Here is a 19,379-nt window from a genome sequence, read left to right as displayed (position 1 = left end):
GGAGCAAGGAGAGTGTGGCATGGTCCTGTCTATGTTCAGAGCACTGTCTAGGTGGAGCTGACCCCCAGGCAGCACCCTGTTCACATACTGGGACTTATCTAACACTCCAAAGGGCCTCACGGACGTTCACGCACCAACCAGCCCGTTTCGCCTGCACACACAGCTAGCAACTGGGCACAGAGGTGGACATGTGCCCACTCTAGGCCCCGAGGGCAAACATCTGAGATGCACTCTTTTTATTCCCCCGGCCGAGCACACGGGTTAATAAATATTGAATGACAAGACGAATAAATTTTTACTAGAAAATTTAGTGACGTTGATGGCGGTTTATTCAAAACTGAATAATTTAAATAGGTCTTATTTCTAATTTATTGAAAATTCTATTAGCGAGTTTTAGAAAGGGCTCAATATATTTACTGACTGATTGTGCTGTTGGCATTTTATAATAGTGCTGGGTATAATTAATTCCCAACCCATTGATAATTTGGTCAGTATGTAAGAACTGATAACTGTACTTTCTCGGGGATATACGTTATCCATGCTTTAAAAGCCTTGTTTTCTAAGAACAGAGCCAACTTCTGATACCCACAACGTCACAGCTCTTTATAGTGAAGTGCCACGGCTGGCTGCGGAATGTCCACGATGGCCACCTCAGTGCTTGGGCCCCAGGACCACTAGCCAAGGCTACTTTATGAATGTTCCCCACATTGCTCAAATGCCTCTCAATCCTTGTGCAGCCGCTGCACCGCTGGTGAAGAAATCTATCATTGACGGTCCTGGGGTTTTTTGTTTTTATGTATAAGGATGTGGAAGTTCTAAAGCAAAAAGGAAGTTGCCTACAAGAGCCAGGGGGCAGAGCTACAGAGGGACACAGGCTTCCAGTGGCCTGGTTCCGTCTCAGGCTCCACGTCCTTGTGGGGCTTTGGGAACAGTGTCTGTCTTCAGCAAAAAGAACACTTCCTATCAGGATGCAAAAATGTTTTTAAAACCTCGAAAGTCCCTCATTGCACTCACCTTCTTCATTCTTACTTATGCATCATGTATTTACATTCAATGTGCATAAAAAGTTTCAGGGGACAGTGGGCCATGCCTGTGGTTCCAGCACCGCAGAAGGCTGAGGCAGGAGGATTAAACGGTTCAAGGCCAGCCTGTGCTAATAGTAGGATCCTGTCTATAAACCAACAACAAAAAGCACTTGAAGCTGTAGGGAACACAGTGACACACAGTGAAGCAGGGAGTATAGTGACACACAGTGACATACAGTGGCACAGTGACAATGGTGACAATAGTGACACACAGTCACACAAAGCCCGGATGGCTTGTTTTTGTTTTAGGGCATTTAACTGAAGTCACATTTTACCCCGGCAACAACTCAGGGACAGACTTGATATATTCTGATTTGTGTTAATAGAACCGAGCTCTCCAGTACTGGTTTGCTCGTTATTACTAATGAAGATGCCGCCTGGTAGTAATTACATTCTGTCAGGTCACATTAATCTACATCTCAAAAGGTGACTTGGGAGGCGCTATAAATGCATTTTTTTCCTTTGAAGAAGAAATTTGGTATTTCTAGGTAAAAATGCATCTATAGTTTCTTATCAGAGACTGACTTAAGGAATGCATAAGATTTCTAACAGGGCCAGCAAGATAGCTCAGAGTATACGGCAGAGTATACATGCATACCAAGATGCATGTGGACCACATACGCACATGCATGCATACACACAATAAATGTTAAAAAAAGAATTTAAGACTTATACTAAAGATACACTTTTTATCTCTATTTGATGAAGTAGCAGAAAACTAGAGTTAACTAGAAGTTTCAGAAATTAAAAGTTCTTGCGAAGTGCAGTATATACGGAAGGGGCAGACATGGTGTCAATCCCCTTAGTCCTGGTCTCCCCTCTTTAATTTCCTAGGAATCTTGTAAATTCTTAGTGTGTCCACATTCCCACCACATCCTGTGTTTTCTCTTTACATTTTATCGTGCCTCCACATCCATGCCTCAGGTCAGGGCATGGTCAGGCTGCTGGCCAGCGGACTCTTAGCTTTCCTGGCCATTCCTGTGCTGTGCTTCCAGACGCCTTCTAGCCAGATGAGATCCACAGTAAATACGGGCATCGTAACCATTCAGTATGCCCAGGGCTTCCTGCCTTCCTCACCATGTTTTTTTAAATTAATTTTGACATCCCCTGTGGAACAGTAAGCTCGCTGAATGCCCAATGTGATAGTTTGTGAGGCGAGTTTCATAGGGCATTTATAGTCTAGATTTCTGAAAATGAAGGAATAAGACCAGGTGGAATGAATAGTTATGAGGAGCAAAGAATTTCAATCAATCACAATTCTGAGGTTGATGGTATAGGTTGAGTGTAGAGAAAATAAAAAAATGAAATAAATCAGAGGCATCGATGAGATACACTGAAACAGAGGGGACGGCTGTTTGCAGCCACAGCTACTCTTTGTATCCTGCACATCCCCTCGACATGGCCTGTCTTTCCGCCCACGGACACATCCTAACTCACATTTGGTCAGACTGCTAGGGTGTTGGGTGTTTTCACGGACAGAAGCCTTCCTACTGGGATATAGTCTATCAGCTATCCTTGCCTTCCATTCATGGTCTTTAAAACCAGACTTTACAGGGCTAGAGAGGGGTCTCTTTAGAGTTCAGGAGTACTTACTGCCCCCCAAGAGGACCTCAGTTCAGTTCCCAGCACCCACAATGGGCAAATCATGACAGCCTGTGACTCCAGCTCAAGGGGATGCCACATATCTGGCCTCCTTGGGTACCTGCATGCATATGAATATAAACATATATATGTATATATATGCACACATGCATAATTTAAATTTTTAAAAGATATCTTTTAAAATGGATTGTCTTTACCTTTTATTTAAAAAACGAAAAGGAAGGAAAGAAAAAAAATGCCCTCTACTTTGTATCTTCATCGACCAATTGCTCCTTCCTGACAACATCAGTTTCCTGCGCAGTTACCAGGAACTACCTCTCACATGTTCCCTTCCCAAGGGGAGCACTCAGAAAGGGAGGCGGCTTCCCCGGTCCCAAGCAGAACCAAGCCTGTCTTCTCTGTGGGCAGGTGTGGACGCAGCCTGAATTTCCATCGACTTCCTGACATGCTCAATTCACACTGCGCTTAATTAGCCCAAGGCCCCGCGGTTCCACGTCACCTGCCTTCAGCTTCTACGCATGTGCTCTTTACTTGCGCAGCTGGGATTTATGAATCGGGGGCAGGAGCTTGCTCCACATTGATTTGTCTCCTCTGTAAATTGATTTTCATCCATTATCCCACCTTCTTCCTGAGATCAATGACGTGGTAAGTGCAATCTTGAGGATCATATTTCTTCATTTGGTATTTAAAGGCCGTGCTCCCCTACATTTCCCGACCAAAACCAAAGCACACAAACACAGTGTTGCTTTGACCTGCTCCACCCATCTAACGACATCATTCAAAAAGCAAGATGAAATGATCCACCTCATGCTAGTTCCTGGTGGCCTCTTCCTAAGCATCCATACACAGTCTCCTTAAAGACCTTCTGTACCATTCGCGGAGACAAACAATCCTGCTTCGACATACTCATTCATCAGTTTGGTCTGTATTCAGTATCTTCCATAAATCAATGCCCCCGCTCCCCACCCACATACACTTTTTTTTAAATGTCCCGTTTGTCACTTTAGTCTTCTGGTACCTCTGCCACCTATATTACCTCACATCACCTCAAGACTACTCAGTGTGGCTTCACAAGCCAGTGTCCCAGCTTTTGGATACCCTGGAAGACATGCAACACCAGCCGGAAAGTTTGAACCTATCTGGAGCAATCTGACTCCTCTCTGAGACTGTGGTCTGGGGCAATCTCACCACCTTCCCATCTCCTAATCCCCAAATAGAGATTATGGGTGTACTTCTCCAAAACCATTCTGGAGCAGCCTGGATACCCGTGGATGCTCAGCAGGGCTAAGCCACTTCAACTAAATCCATTTTCTTCATAGAAGCTTGACAGTGTGTTTGCTCTGTCACCTCCTACCTGGAGGCTTCCTCCCCCGAGGGCCCATGGCTGCTGCTTCATTGTCTATCATAATTCCAAAAGCAATCAGCCAGATCATCAATAGTGTCCACGTACTATGTATTTGTTGACGTGACCCTGCACTTTATTTTCATCTACTGCAGAGCTGTGGGGAATGCGGTGCTGGGGCAGGAACTAGGATGGGCAAGCTAGGCAGTCACTGCCTCTGGGCCAGATTCTCACACCTTTTCTTTTGAGACAGACTCTCAAGTTACCCAGGGTAGCCTTGAACTTGCAAACCACCTGCCTCGACTCCCAAGAGGCTGGGTCTGCAGCCTTGTGCCATTAGGACTGGCTATTTTAACAGTTTTAAATTAATGATTTAATGATTAGAATGCTCCAGGGTATACAGAATGGAATTTGTTAGCATTTTGAGTGAAACTGGCTCCAGTGGGTCTAGCCCGGCTGGTCCTATGGTCTAATTACCACCATTTCTCAGGGAAAAGACCTTCTGTATTCCACAGAAGTGACTCAGAAATTTCTGAATGGCATCTTCGCATCTCTGCCTACTTATGCTCATCCTCCTCAATCCTAATAATTCATAAGTTCATCTTCTGGATCAGTCATACAGAGTGAATATTCTTTCATATTCAGATAGAGTACCTAGTTCATCCTCACCACCACCCTCCTCCTCCGCTGAAAGTACAGCAAGCTTGCAATATTGAAACACCTCATGAATGCCAAACACGGCAAAATGGCCCAAATGAGCAATTCTGACTGGCTCATTTGTCTGATTTCAGTCTTCTTGTGAGAGTCCTTCTGCCAAGTCAAATATTAAATTCCTTTGTTTGTGTGCTTGGGATTAGGGGCACTGAGGTCCTTCTCTCTTCCCATTTGGAAAGATCAGTGCAGAAGACACAGGACAAAGCCATCCTGTGTGTCTGTTTACACGGGAAAGCAGTGCGTATCTGAGTGAGGGAATGCTTGAGGGGATGGGACCACATCACTCCCACGGGTACTTATGCTGAGCATCTTAGAAGTGGAGGCAGAGTGTGGAACTTTATTTGATTTGGGAGATTGGCCAGAAAGATCTTGAACCCACAGTAAAATACTTTTCAATAGCTCTGATATCCAACTGCCTCAGAAATAATCAAAGGTGTGGGGCTGGGGGTTGGGAGGAGAAAGAATAGAATCCAATTTTGATTTGAATTTTTTGTTGTTTGGCTTTTGGGGGAGAGAGGCTAGTCTGGAAGATTCACTATGTAACAATCTTTCTGTTTTAACTTCCCAGGTACTAACATTACAAATAGACTTCACGCCCAGCATAGGAACAAAACCCCGATCTACCTTTGGAAACAAAATCTGCAAACAAAAAAATTCTGGTAAATTATTCTCTTTAATCAGGGAGAAGACAAAACTGACTTTTTCACATGAGTCCTGACCAGTCGTTACCTCAGGAGGAAATTCCTGATAGGACCATGGGAGCAGAATGAACCTCGAGGCCCCCAGAATGGACCATCTACTTTAGAGCCCCCAGAATGGACCATCTACTTCCCCACTGCTGCTCCTGAAAATCCTGCCATATTCACACTGGCCCTCCACCACACAGGGATACACAGGGATACCCAGCTCCCAGTTCAGCCCCAACAGTGCCAGCACCCTGTGGCTCGTGAGTACCATGGCTGCTCTTGTCCCTCCTGTGCTCTAACTACCACAGCCAATGAGGACACTGGCATCCCCCAGAAAGGTCCCCTCCCTTTTGGGCCAGCTCCACATTCTTCCACTGTCATTAAGAGGCCAGAGGCCCCTGGTCTGTTTCTAACCACGAGGCTCCCTTCTTCCTTCTCATGCCTTCTCTAAAGTCACATGACAGTTCCTCCTGCCAATGACACCTAACCATCTTCACGCCATCTGGCCAAAGCCGTCTCTCAACTCTCTCCATGTCTGAGGGACACTATGGTGGGACAGACGGGATCGCCAGCTCCACTCTGATCTCTCTGCTGCCAAGAAATCCCAGAACCTTTTCCTGGCTTTTCCAGCTCTCTTCCTCTCTACAGCTGCTCCCGCACTGTGCCTTCTTCACTCCCAGTAGCTGACAGCAGTTGTTAGCTGGGAAATCTCCCAGCCTCTCTTTTTGACTCCTAAAACCCTGCATGAGTTTTCTGCTCCAGGTCCTGAGTAGATGTAGCTCCTCCCATGCCAGGTTGATTCCTCCCCCCTGTGCCCTGCGAACCTTGCATGCCCTTCTTCTGAGCATCCCTGCTCCTCTGAAAAGGATCCTCCATAGGTTTATCCATCCATTTATTCCTGTCCTCTCTGTGCATCTGTCTCATTGTCCCACACACCCCACTGCCACGCTTCCTTGAACGAGAGGCCTTCTGTTTTCCACCTGCTAGTTCAGCCCACAATCCACTCAATGCTATATTACAGCCACATTCGCAGCTCTCCCAGAAACAAATCTGAGGATGTCCCTTTAGCGCTCCTGGAACTCGGTGGTCCTCAGTAAGAGCAACTCTGCCCCCTGGTACATGCGGCAGTATCTGCAGTATCTGAGAGTTCTTCTCCCCCTCCCCCCCCAGGGCAGAGGGTTTTACTGTCATCCAGTGAGTAGAAAACAGGGCTGATAGCCAACATCCTACAATACCGAGGACGCACACCCTGACCACCAAAACCAAGAAACACAGCCCACAGAGCCAGTGGTGCTATGGCTGGAAGAAGGAACTGGAAGCAATGCAAGTAGAACCCTTGCGACAACAGAGTCAGCTCACGACTTGTGCTGCTTCCGGGCTGCAGCTTGTAGTGCTCCAGAAGATGCAGCCGTCTACTGATCATTAGCGACTCAAAACAGCTCGCTGTTATGTCTCCAAAACATTACACCTGACTTACTTCTTAGGGACGTACACACGCACATGGACGAACGAACACACACACACACACACACACACACACACACACAGCTCCTTTCGGTGTGCTAATTGACAACTTCACCCCATTTGAGCCTGTCTTCTGGTTTTCTAACCAGACTCCACCTTTACTCCTCTGCTGTATTTTGTATCTTGGGACCCCCCCCCCAAGGTCCAGGTGTTGAAAGTTTACTTCACAGGGAGCACACAAGGGGGGCAGATCCTTTAGGAGATGGGGGGGGGGCCTGTTAGGTCCTTAAGCATGTATCCTTAAGGCAGTTGTGGATTCTGGCCCCATCTTCACTTTCTTTGCTTACAGGCCATGAAATGAAAGGTTCTGCTCTATCGTGAAACTCTTCCTTCCTCACCACAGACCCAAAGCAATTCTTCTAGTCAGCTATGAGCTGGAACTTCAAACTGTTAGCCAGAGAAAGCCTTTCCTCTTTCTCTTTGCAAGTTGCTTAGCTGAGGTATTTTGAAAACCAACACATGACCCCTTGGTTACAAGCATCCAATACTTCACCAAGTACCTTTCTCCAGTTCTCTCTCAAACATTCCAACCTCAAAAAGTGTCAAGCATGCTGCATCTATACCCAGAGATCTCATGTCTATGGTGCCCAGCTTTTTTTGCAAATACCCCTAGCTCTTTCACCCTCAGCATGCTTTGCTGAACTGACTTGAGACAATCCAACCTGGTTAAACCATAGGCTTACCTATTCCACCCCTCTCCTCACCGGCATGTCCCGCCACACCAACCCTGAAGGGGCGAGCACACGGCCATCTTGGTGTTCAGATTACTTTTCTACTTGGCCAAACACCTGACAAGAAGCAACTTGAGGGGGGCTGGAGAGATGGCTCAGAGGTTAAGAGCACTGTCTGCTCTTCCAGAGGTCCTGAGTTCAAGACCCAGCAACCACATGGTGGCTCTCAACCATCTATGAGATCTGGTGCCCTCTTCTGACCTGCAGGTGTACATGCAGACAGAACACTGTATACATAATAAATAAAATCTTTAAAAAAAAAAAAAAGAAGCAACTTGAGGGAGCAAGGGCTATTTTTAGCTCCCAGTTAAGAGACAAGGTTTATCCATCATGACAGGGTAGGTGAGGTGGCTCCTCATCGTCAGTCACCAAACAAAGAGGAATGGATGTCAGTGCTCAGCTCTGTCTTCTTTTTTATCCAGCCCAGGGGAGAGAGTTGCCTGAGCTTGCGGTGAGTCCTCCTACTTCGGCGAGCTCAGTCTAGAACCTCCCATCACAGACACACCTCCTGCGTGAGTCCAGATTTCGTCAGCTGGTAGGTACAATTGCTCACCTCACACGGGCTCGTGTTACTGTCAAAACTCACGTTAGATTTCTCGGGGCGCTCCTGATTCACTCTTCCACGTGACTGCCTCATCCCCTCCCCTTCTTCAGATCCCTTTGTCTCTTCTCCTTCCTCAGTCTTTACTAATGCTTGCTACCCATGTTACTAGTAAATAAAGAATCAGAGTAATAGCCCAACAAGTCCTGCTTTCAAGTCTATGCATGGGCATCCCTAGAGCTATGTCCAACCCCTTTACCTCTGGATCAAATCACGGTCCCTCATTGCCTGCTGTGGTGGACTGAATGAGAATACCCCTACAGGCTCAGGCACCGAAGGCACCCCCAGTCTGTGGGCTCTGGGCTGCATGTGGCCAAGGATAGCTATGAACGGGGCCCGACATTTTTCTTTTCTTTTCTTTTTCTCTTTCCTTTTTGCTTGCACCTGGAGTGCTGTTCTTGAGCATGGATTCCATAGGTGACAGCATCATGTTGCAATATCAAACAGTTGGCATGCCTGGCCGTCTCCCTGCCTTTGCTCTGTTTCTTCACAGTTCATTCCGGACACATGGAAAGTGATCTTACTTAGGTCAGGGACTCCTCTGTTGGGAACCTTCCCACCCATGCGGAGAAGGCTCACTCTGAATGAATTCCAAACTTAAAGGTGCAACCAACGCTTTCACAGTGACCTACAAAGCCCCGAGTCGACTACTCTTCCCATCTTCTGATCTACCACAGCTGCCTGGATTTCCTTCCCTAACCACAAACATATCACAGACATGCCCATCTCAAGTTCTCTGTCTCAGCTCCTCCTGCTTAGATGTGCTTCTCTTCACCTATCCTTCCAAGCAGATCACTCCAGCAACATGGTAAGGCCTTTTCAGTTCTCAGGGAGATATACTCTAAGACTGTATTTACAACTGTCACACATACCCATTGCCAAAACTCTCTCTCTCTCTCTCTCTCTCTCTCTCTCACACACACACACACACACACACACACAATCCCTATTAGCTTTCTCTAGTGATTACTCATTTGATATGTATATTATTTATATTATATATAATTTATATATTATGTGTATTATTTACTTTGTCTCTTTTAACAAAGTGTTAACTCTTAAAGAAAACAGGGATATTCTTTTCTGTATATTCAGTATAGTACCTGAAATAAATGCCAAATAAATATTTGTTGAAGAAATTAATACTTAGAACCTTTCCTTGGGGTTTTCATGTATTTTCAACAGGTTGTTGATGATTAAATTAGAATTTCAGGTGGTTAACCATAATTTTTAGGAAACAGTATCTTAGTTACTTTTCTATTGCTATGCTAAGAGATCATAAAACCAAGGCAACTTACAAAAGAAAGCATTTAATTTGGGGTTATTATTCTAGAAGGCAGTAGAGTCCCTAACCATCATGGTGGGGAGGGGAGCATGGTAGCAGGCAGGCAGGCATGAAAACTGGCATATGGAGACATGGAGACTAGGCAGAAAGAGAGTTAACCTGGAGAGTTAGCCTGGGCTTTTGAAACCACTCCCACTGACACACCTCCTCCAGCAAGGTCACACCTCCTAATGGCCCCACTTATCCACTCATCTTTCTGAGTCTATTTTCTCCTTCAGTTACTAAATCCCAGGGCTTCTAATCTTTCCGGTTTAGCCTACTGCAATCCTAATATTCTTGGCCAGTCTAAATTTTATTATTAACTCCAAATTTGGTAGATGCTAAACAATGAAAAATATCAGTTAACCTGAAATTGGAAGTGGTAAGATTATTCCTGCCTCTAAGAAGCCAGAAGAATTGTGGACAAATGTTCAAGTTCAGCAAAGGCAGATGGGGAGCCACAGTGGGGTTGGGGTGACAGAACAGTCCCTTGGCCTTCTTATCTCCGTAATTCCATTTGATCACGGCTGTGGGCAGATTCAGGGGTGCTACATCTAAGTCCTTCACACCCCATCTCTCAACTGTGTGTGTTCAGGCTGTCAGACCACTGTGAGTTCCTGGGTCATTGTCAATAGTTAGGGTTTCTAGAAACAAACATAACGATCGCCTCTTCCCACTACTGACCCTAATGCCCAACTCCTTGGGACTTGGAATGAAATGCAGTCTTTGGGGCTGGTCATACTCACTAGCTTTTGAATTTGCCACTTAGAGCTCTTAACCAGGTGTGGGGCTGGAAATGGAGTCCTGGGAGTCTGGGACATCCTACCTAGCAGGAGGGCATTTCTCCGTTCCATTGCCATCAGGATGGAATTGATCCTTGTTGAGGGAGCTACTTCTGCTCCTTCAGCCAATAGCCGCTGAGATACCATCCCATTGGGGCGTGGTCTCTCTCTTTAAAAATGCGGCCACTTCCCTCCACTCTCTGGCTTCCAGCTCTGCTTCTGGCAACTAGGCTCCCTTCCTGATTGTGCAGGCTGAGGGCTGTTGGCTGGGACCGCGATCTGTAAGTTTTTCCCCTTTAAATAAATAACCATTCTATTAATCACAATTCCAAACTGGTGTGGGATTGCTTGTGACTTACGCCTTCAGATCCTAAGTTCTAACTCTGGGGTCTATGTTTATAGCCTCTGGGTTTGTTCGTTTTTGCATTTATTTATTTTGTGTGTGGGGGGGGCAGGCATGTGCATTCGTGCATGCGTGTACATAGTGTGTGTTTAAGTCAGAGAACAACCCGTGAGAGTCAGTCCTCTCCTTCCTCCACCTGGATTTTGGGGGCTCACACGCAGGCTAGCTGGCTTGGAGGCCAGTGCCCCTCACCCCCTGACCCATCTCTCTGACCCCACCCTCTAGATCTACATCTGAACTCTTCAGGATGAGCTGAGGCTCAGGCACTCAGTATCCAGGCTCCTCTTCACCATTCCCTTCCCCAGAATCATAATCCCCTCAACTGACAGCCACCACATCTCTAGATGGGGAACGAACCTCCTTAGAAACTGTGAAGTGCTGAAGCGGACCTCATTCATAGACGGGAACAGGAAATAGTAAGAAAAATAAAACAGCAGGGGGGGTCTCCACAGGGTGCCAGGCGCTCAGTGGGTAGAGCTACTTGCTGCCTGATATGATAGAAAGCCTGGCCACCTGAGTTCAATCCCTAGACCCAGATGGAGCGGTGAAGGGAAGATCTGACTCGACAAAGATGACCTTCGCTCTCCACACAAATGCCACAGCATTATGTGTCCCCTCCCCCCCCCAGTAACAATAACAATACGTTTGGCTTTTTTTTTTAAAGCTAGCAGTATGGAGAAAACAAACATAATAAAATGTTAACTATATTCCCAGTATTTAAGCCACCCTCACCAGGACTAAAGTGGTTTCCCACCATACAAGATCACCAAGTGTCTCTGTAAACCAGCCTTTAGCCATATCCTTTTCACACGACTCCCTCCCACACACAGCTGCCTTACCCCACAGTGGGTACATGGCAACATCTCTAGTTTCAACATGTCCCCAGTTCCCACAAGTCAGAGATAACAAGAACACATGCCCCTCGTGTCTACATCGCTTTCCACCCTGTTTAACACTCTAGCATTCTGGCTAACTCGATGGCTTCAGTCTGCAAAGGGAACAAGAGGCAGCAAGAATGAGAACCTGTGTGTGGGAGTGTGTGCGGCTGCGAAGCAGAGGCTGCAGGGAGGAAGAGCGGAGAGCAGGCGAGCGGCTGCTGGCTCCAGGCCATAGGCAGCTGATGCCAATCTCCTCAGGACTTACAAAGTCTGTGCTACAGCCTGAGAACCCCATAGAATGACGTGACTTGTGTCATTCCTTTTACTACCAGTGAGCCAGCCTAGTCAACTAACTCTGCTCTAAAATAGATCTCCTGATGGAAGCACACTAAAAAGCATTTTATCCTTCTCCCTGTTGAACAAACTAGACAAAAACACTGTTACATAAAAACCATCAGCCCTTGATCCGCCTGAAATCCCAACTATTTGAGAATAAGGCTGGAGTAAACACACTCCGTGGTTTCCCCCGTTCAGCAAGCTGCAGCTGAACCGCCAACATGCCAGATTGGGGGGAAAAACAGAAAACTCACTTTTCCAACTTCTTTTAGTTTTCCCATAGGGTTTGCAACTTTGCTTTGCAGTTAGATCTTCTGATACTCCAAGTCAACATTGGCCCCAATTTAAAGATCTGGTTTGCACCAACTTACCTGATTTCCTGGCATCAGTCTGGCTCACCTGCCTATAAGAGCAGAGCTCTGTCTTCCTCAATGCTACTCTCCCCTGCCTACACCCGAGGCCTCTCTTAAGTATAACACATGGTTCCCTGGAGTGTCCTATTCTCACGGGACCTCCCTCTACAGCCTGCTTGTTTACCATAGAGACTATGGTAATGTATGTTTACTATCAGGCCCAGGAGTGCTGGCAACAATGGTGCAGGGAAGAAAACACAAGCAACTATTTATGAGTGTCATAACAACTTGTGTGTCATGAGCATCACAAACTGGGAAGGCACAGGAACATGAAAAACTGCTTCCCGAAGCCCCATACCAGCAGAGGAACTACTCAGGAGGTTAGGCATATGAGGAAATGAAGTTAGAAGGGGTGGCTGTAAGTCAGGGAGAAGTTGGAGGGGGAAGTAGAGGGTGGATATGATCAAATACATTATATATATATATATATGTACATACACATATATAGACATGTATATATACATAGAGATATGTGTATGTATATAGATATATATGGAGAAATGTGTGTATATATGTATATATAGAGATATGTGTGTATATATGTATACACACACACATAGAGAGAGAGAGTATTTGATACACACACACACATATGCAATGCTCAAAGAATAATTTAAGAAATATGTTTTAAAAAGTAATTCCTTCCTGGATGGTAAGAATGTATATAGAGAAAGACAGTAACCAGGCTCTCTGTTGCTGTGATAAACACCGATCAAAAGCAACCTGGGAAGCAAAGTGTCTATTCCCTATCACACTTTCAGGTAACAGTTCATCACTGAGGGAGGTCAGGACAGGCCACTTCAGGCAGGAACTGAAGCAAAGACCAACCAGGCTTGCTAAGCTATCTTTCTTCTACAACTCATGCCCACCTGCCCAGGGAAGTTCCTGTCCACAGGAAACTGTGGCCTTCCTTCATCTCTTGGCAATTATGAAAATGCCTAACCTGATGGAAGTGATGTCTTGGCAGAGATTCCCTCTCTGCAGGTGCGTCTTGGTTTGGTCAAGTTGGCCAAAGCTAACCAGCACACAGGAACACAGAGATGCGCTGTCGAGCACACATATAGGACAATCATACATATCGTCTAACAGTAAAAACTAAAGTGAAGGTTCTCCCTCTGGCTTCTACGTCCTCGGAACCACGGTTGAAACAAGCCAGCTGCTTGGGGCAACTGCAGTTGCTGATTCCAGATTCCACTTGCGGTCATTTGCTCTTCCACTAGGCAGTCTTCTAAAGTCAAGAAACAGGTGCTGGTGGTGGAAAGTGACGGACAGTTTACCTGCCCTACGCACTACCCATACAGATGTTGCTGAGGTGGGTCAAGCACCAGCACCTTGACATCATGCTGAGTGATGTGGGATTGCCCTCTGTATGCTATGAATATGCTTTATTACAATTGGTTATGAAAGAAGCTGTTTCGGCCAATGGCTTAGTAGAGTAAAGCCAGGCAGGAAATCAAAACAGAGAGAAAGTACGTCAGAGAGACGCCATGTAGCTGCCAAAGGAGAAAGGCACCAGCTACTAGCTGGTAGTCCACAAACTCATGGTGATTCACAGATTAATAGAAATGGATTCATTTAAAATGTAAGAGTTAGCTAGAAATATGCCTAAGCTATTGGCCAAACAGGGCTGCAATTAATATAGTTCCTGTGTTACTATTCACGTTCAGGCTGCCCGGAAACAAGAGGTCTCCACCTACAGCTGAGGAAACTTTCGTTTTCATGCAGAGAATGGGTGTGAAGTCTGTATGTTTGCCAGGTACACCAACACCTTGTTGCGTGCAACTCTTGCTACGTTAGTTATGATGTTTTATAAGGCTTCAATTAAAAGCAGTTCAGCGGGGTACAAGATGAGCAGCTCTGAGTCTGCATCAATGGCGTCTGCGTTTGCACCACACCTCTCTGCCCTTGGAGACTCGGAACTAGTGGAGCGCAGGAGGTGTGTACTCAGAGCTCCCCTTCACTGACACTCACACTGGCTGTATCAGGGAGTCACTGGATGCCGGGTCTCTGTGTTATAGCCAAGGGCTTTCCACAGCACGCCATCTGCAAGGACACCACAGGAGCCGCGCTCTGAAATGAAATGGCGCTGTGGGTCCAGCTTCTATGTACAACCCTTGACAGTCCTCAGCACTGCCTGGTTCCTATACTATAGCTCAATCTAGAGGGCAGAAAATACACAGAATCCGTAACACAGTCACACTCTGCCAACTCCTGGAGTGGTGGAGGTATATCACATTTTGCAAATAAACCCTCCAACAGATGCACACACACACACACACACACACACACACACGAGTCAGTCTCTCTCACACATACACAGAATCAGTCAGTGTCTCCCTCTCTCTTACACACATATACAGACTCACACAGACTCACACTCAGGCACACACACAGAGTCAATCTCTATCTCACACACACACACACACATACAGAGTCACACAGACACACACTCAGGCACACACACAGACACATATACACAAACGCACACAGGGAGTCTCTCTCATACAGACATACAGATTCACACAGACATACACTCAGGCACACACAGAGTCTCTCTCTCATACACACACACAAACAGACATACAGATTCACATAGACACATACTCAGGCACACACACACAGACACACACTGACATACACAGAGTATCTCTCACATACACACAGACACACATACTGAGAGATACACAGAGTCTCTCTCTCTCATACACACAGACACACAAATTCACAGACACACATTCAGGCACACACACACAAACACACACACACTTGCATTGCAGAAGGAAATGGTAGACAAGTTATTTACAGCAACAAAAAATCTGGGCGAATCTGAGTGAAGGCCACTATGCTTTCCTTTCCTTTCCCACATCTCTGGCGTGAGTCAGAGAGTCAAGCACTGTAGGAACCTAATATAAAATCTGCTTCAAAAGACATTCTGCAAGGCTTCCGACATGCTTAATTTTCTTTAAACAAGGCACTAATACAATCACAGTGGCATCTAATACGATTTTTAATTCCTTGAGGGTAGGAGCCATGGCTAATCTTCAATGTCTAACTGCGTGGGAACATTAGTTTCCCTCTTGGTAGAAACAACCAATAAAATATTCCTAGTCCTACCAGGTTATATTACTGAAGGTTCCCGAAGGAAATGAGGAACAGGCCGGGCCGCTCCATGGTGAATAACAGCACTGGCCAGAGCACTGTCTGTGTTCAGTCAAGACTGATTTCCAAGGTTATAGAGAGCAGAACCTGACAGCAACAGAACCAGCCACCGAAGCAGGAAATTTTGGGAACATCTCCCTCTTTCACTACGGACTGAGTTCCTGTCAGCAGGCGCATATGCACTGTAAAATCAAACCCAAAGCTCATGATGCCGGACACTCAGGTCCCATTAACCTGCTCCTCAGAGCCGGCAAAGACTGAACAGTCACAGCAGGGCCCTGTGCCGGACTGGACCCGTCAAGAACAGGATTTATTATTCAAAGAGAATCTCAGGACAGACAACATTTATAAAAGGCGAAGTACTTACAAACTCTGGAGTTCGGAAATCCTGCTGATTCTCCAGAGGGCCGAAGGTGGAACAGACGATTGTCTGGTCGAAGTTTTCCAGCACTGAAAATAAAGGGGTAAATAAAGTAAGCAAAGCGTAGACTTGCCTGGATCCACACAGCAGCAGGAGTGAGGGCACTCAGCATCTGAGGCCCACTTCCAGGTGAGATTTTCTCACTGCCCACGACTGAGAGCGGCAGCCACTCTGTCATCCATGTGGCTAGGTCTCCAAATGCTCTAGGCTGCGTCTACCATGGAAAATTACCAGCCTCTACACAGCAATTAAATGTTGAGTGCAGCTAAGAAACTCATTATCCCCGCTAACCTCTCGGGGAACTGATGAGTCAAATGAGGACGGTCATTTTCTATTTGAAAATATATCGAGAGGCAGCATCTGACAGATATTTAATGGGAGCCAAATAAAATTTTCCAGTAGGTACTTTTAACTAGTAACAAACAAGTAAAATTCATTACAATAATATCATTTAACCCATAAAATCCATTAACATTTGAATATATAATCCATATTAAAAAATTATCAGTGAACCAGTTTATATTTTTCTGGGACTACGCCTTGGGGAATCTGGGATGAATTACAAATACATATGAGCCACAACTCAAAAGGTCAGCAGCCACAAGTGACTAGTGGCCACTGTATTAGGTGACCGCAGTGTTAGGCGAGGTAAGGAGCCAAGTCCAGGGAAGCAGGTCATTCCGTCATGTCTGTCCCTGGGCTGTCATCAAGACCCTGCCACAAATAAAGGTATGCTGGCCCAGCGTAAAGGACCTTGAGGAAGCAAACCAATCATACACACCACACCATGTGGTTTGGGGTCAAAGAGCTCTAAAGAAGCCAGAAGTAAAAGACTTATGAAGGAAGTGTTGGGTGCCGGAGGTTGGTCAGCAGGAGGGAACATTTTAAAAAAAATTAGGAAGTTTCAAATAACAACAAAGTTTAGGATTATACTAGGAATTACTAAAATGCCATATATCTTTGACTTTGTAAAAATAAAAGATCCTTAATTTGAAGGGGTATGAAATAATAGTTAAGAACATTGGAAGATCATCGACTGTTTAAGGAGGTTTGCATAGCTACTCTCATTGATCAACAGGCCCACATCTCAGCAAGACAGTGACGTGAAAGAAGATGAGGTTAAAGATGTAAAGAGAGCAAGGGGTGGGGAGAGCGCACATGGAACTATGAGCAGCATGCGTCCTTCAATGGTCCACACAGAACAGTTAGACTGAGCTTTAATTTTATTTGAGGTAGAGTTTTAGAAGTCACTACATACCTGACATCTTGAATACACAAACAGGTTTTGTGAAATAGGTGGTTCTTAATGATGAAAAAAATCCTCTTTTCAGGGGCTGGAGAGATGGCTCAGAGGTTAAGAGCATTGACTGTTCTTCCAGAGGTCCTGAGTTCAATTCCCAGCAACCACATGGTGGCTCACAACCATCTGTAATAAGATCTGGTGCCCTCTTCTGGCATGCAAGCATACATGGAAGGAATGTTATATACATAATAAATAAATAAATCTTTAAAAGAAAAATCCTCTTTTCAGTGGCCTAAAAAAATAACAGCTCAACTTGCATAGGGAGATTCACAAGAGCCCAAAGATTGTTCACAAAGCCAAGTTATCAGCAAAAGTTAAGACAATTCATTTGTTTAAAAAAAAAAATTCCCAACAGGGCAGGGAACCCTTACTGCTCTTGGGACAGAAGAGGGAGGGGGAGTGGGGGGAGGAGGAGGTAAATGGGAGGCGGGGAGGAGGCGGAAATTTTTAATAAAATAAAAAAAAATTCCCAATATCAGAACTGCATTTTAGATTCACACCAAAGACCTTCATTTGTACACTTAACCCACATGGTAGCAGCCCCTAAGGCCTGAAAAGAAAGGGCAGATGTGACAGGACAAGCAGCGGCCACCTCTTCTGAAGAGCCCGTCAGAGGACCCCTGTTTAAGAACCAGAGAAAAATGGGAAACAGAGGCGAAGGGAGGCTTGCAGGGCATCTTGCAAGGGTAACAATCAAAGTGGGTGCCTCTGACTAACCCAGGAGGCCTGCAATTTCCACACAGCCAGCTACGTCTGGAGCCGATTATTCCACCAGCCGAACAATAGATGGCCAAAACAATTAGATTCCTGCAGGCCACCTTCATAACTGTCTCAAGCAGTGTTCTCAACCTGTGGGCCACGACCCCTTTGGGGGTCAGGCAGCCTTTCCACAGGGGTCACACACGTGATGTCTTGCATATCAGATATTTACATTACAGTTCATAACAGCAGCCAAAGCAGTTATGAAGCAGTACTGAAAATACTGTTATGGGTGGGGTCACCACACCTAAGGAACTGTATTAAAGGCCACAGCATTAGGAAGGTTGAGAACCACTGTCCTAAAGCATGATTGTCTATACACCAGGCTCTGACAAGCTCTCCATGGATGGAGCACAGCTGGGAAGACCTAACCTTTCTACAACGTTAGCTGTAGAGATAGTGAAGATGATCCAAGTGGGGGGTGTTTATAATATACTGCTTCATAAAGTTAATCAGACATCATACTTGTGCGTATTTTTTACACAGCCACTATAAATCTGGTGGCGTGACTGCATTTGACATCTTATCTAAATTCCTGCAGGATAAGATGTGCAATCCATCTATTACATATCAGAGGTAAAAAGGTCAGTGGCATTCCCCTCGGTTCCTCTTTTCCTCCTTTGCAAAAGGAGATTTAAGAAGGTATTCATTTTGCCGCATGAGAGAAGAAACAAAGATCTAGGACCCCGGCGTCCCACTAGGTCACAGGCAAGTATGCAGAGGAACAGACTTGTGAAAGTATAGCTCTGAGTGGCTCTAGTTACCCCCACAATGAGAACAAACGTAGCCACAGTTAATGTCAACACAGAAGAGAAACGGAATTTGAGTAAATAAAAACAAAAATGGCTTTGCTGAAATACCATGTGAGCAAGACAAAACCACAGCTGTTTCTGCCAGGACAACACAGCGGAGAGATAGATGATACAGGAGGCTAATACTATTAATATTAATAATATTAATCTTCCTCTAGACAGGGGTCCAGGAAGTCTTTGAAACTCTCTGATCATCTAAGGCAAATGGAAAAAAATTATTTCTTGGCAAAAATAGTTTAAAAATTAAGATAAAAAACTGAGAATCTCTTATTAAAAATCATGGGGGTGATACTCAGAAAACAAACAAACGTACCAACTTTTTAAAAAGTAATTTTACTTAATAGCTTTGGGGATGTTAAGAACACTGGCTGCTCTGGCAGAGGACTCAGACTAAGTTCTCTCAGCTCCCATGTGGTGACTCACAACTCTCTGTGATGCTAGTCCCAGGGGATCTGATGCCCACTTCCAACCTCCAAAAGTACCAGGCATGCATATGATACATAC

General features: G+C 45.5%; 1 protein-coding gene across 3 annotated transcripts in view; it reads right to left on the bottom strand.

The window, feature by feature from the left end:
- The window catches only part of Ano6 (anoctamin 6), a 175,484-nt gene that overhangs the window by 89,301 nt on the left and 66,804 nt on the right, over positions 1-19,379 (bottom strand). For all 3 annotated transcript variants that reach the window (XM_038342219.2, XM_038342220.2, XM_038342221.2), the window contains one exon: positions 15,948-16,030. In XM_038342219.2, coding sequence (XP_038198147.1) covers positions 15,948-16,030 — 83 coding nt within the window. The remainder of the gene's footprint in view (positions 1-15,947; positions 16,031-19,379) is intronic.

This window comes from Arvicola amphibius, chromosome 9 (genome assembly GCF_903992535.2).
Source record: "Arvicola amphibius chromosome 9, mArvAmp1.2, whole genome shotgun sequence".
Taxonomy (NCBI): domain Eukaryota; kingdom Metazoa; phylum Chordata; class Mammalia; order Rodentia; family Cricetidae; genus Arvicola; species Arvicola amphibius.
Note: the sequence above shows the minus strand (reverse complement) of the source record. Positions and strands in the feature narration are given on the sequence as shown.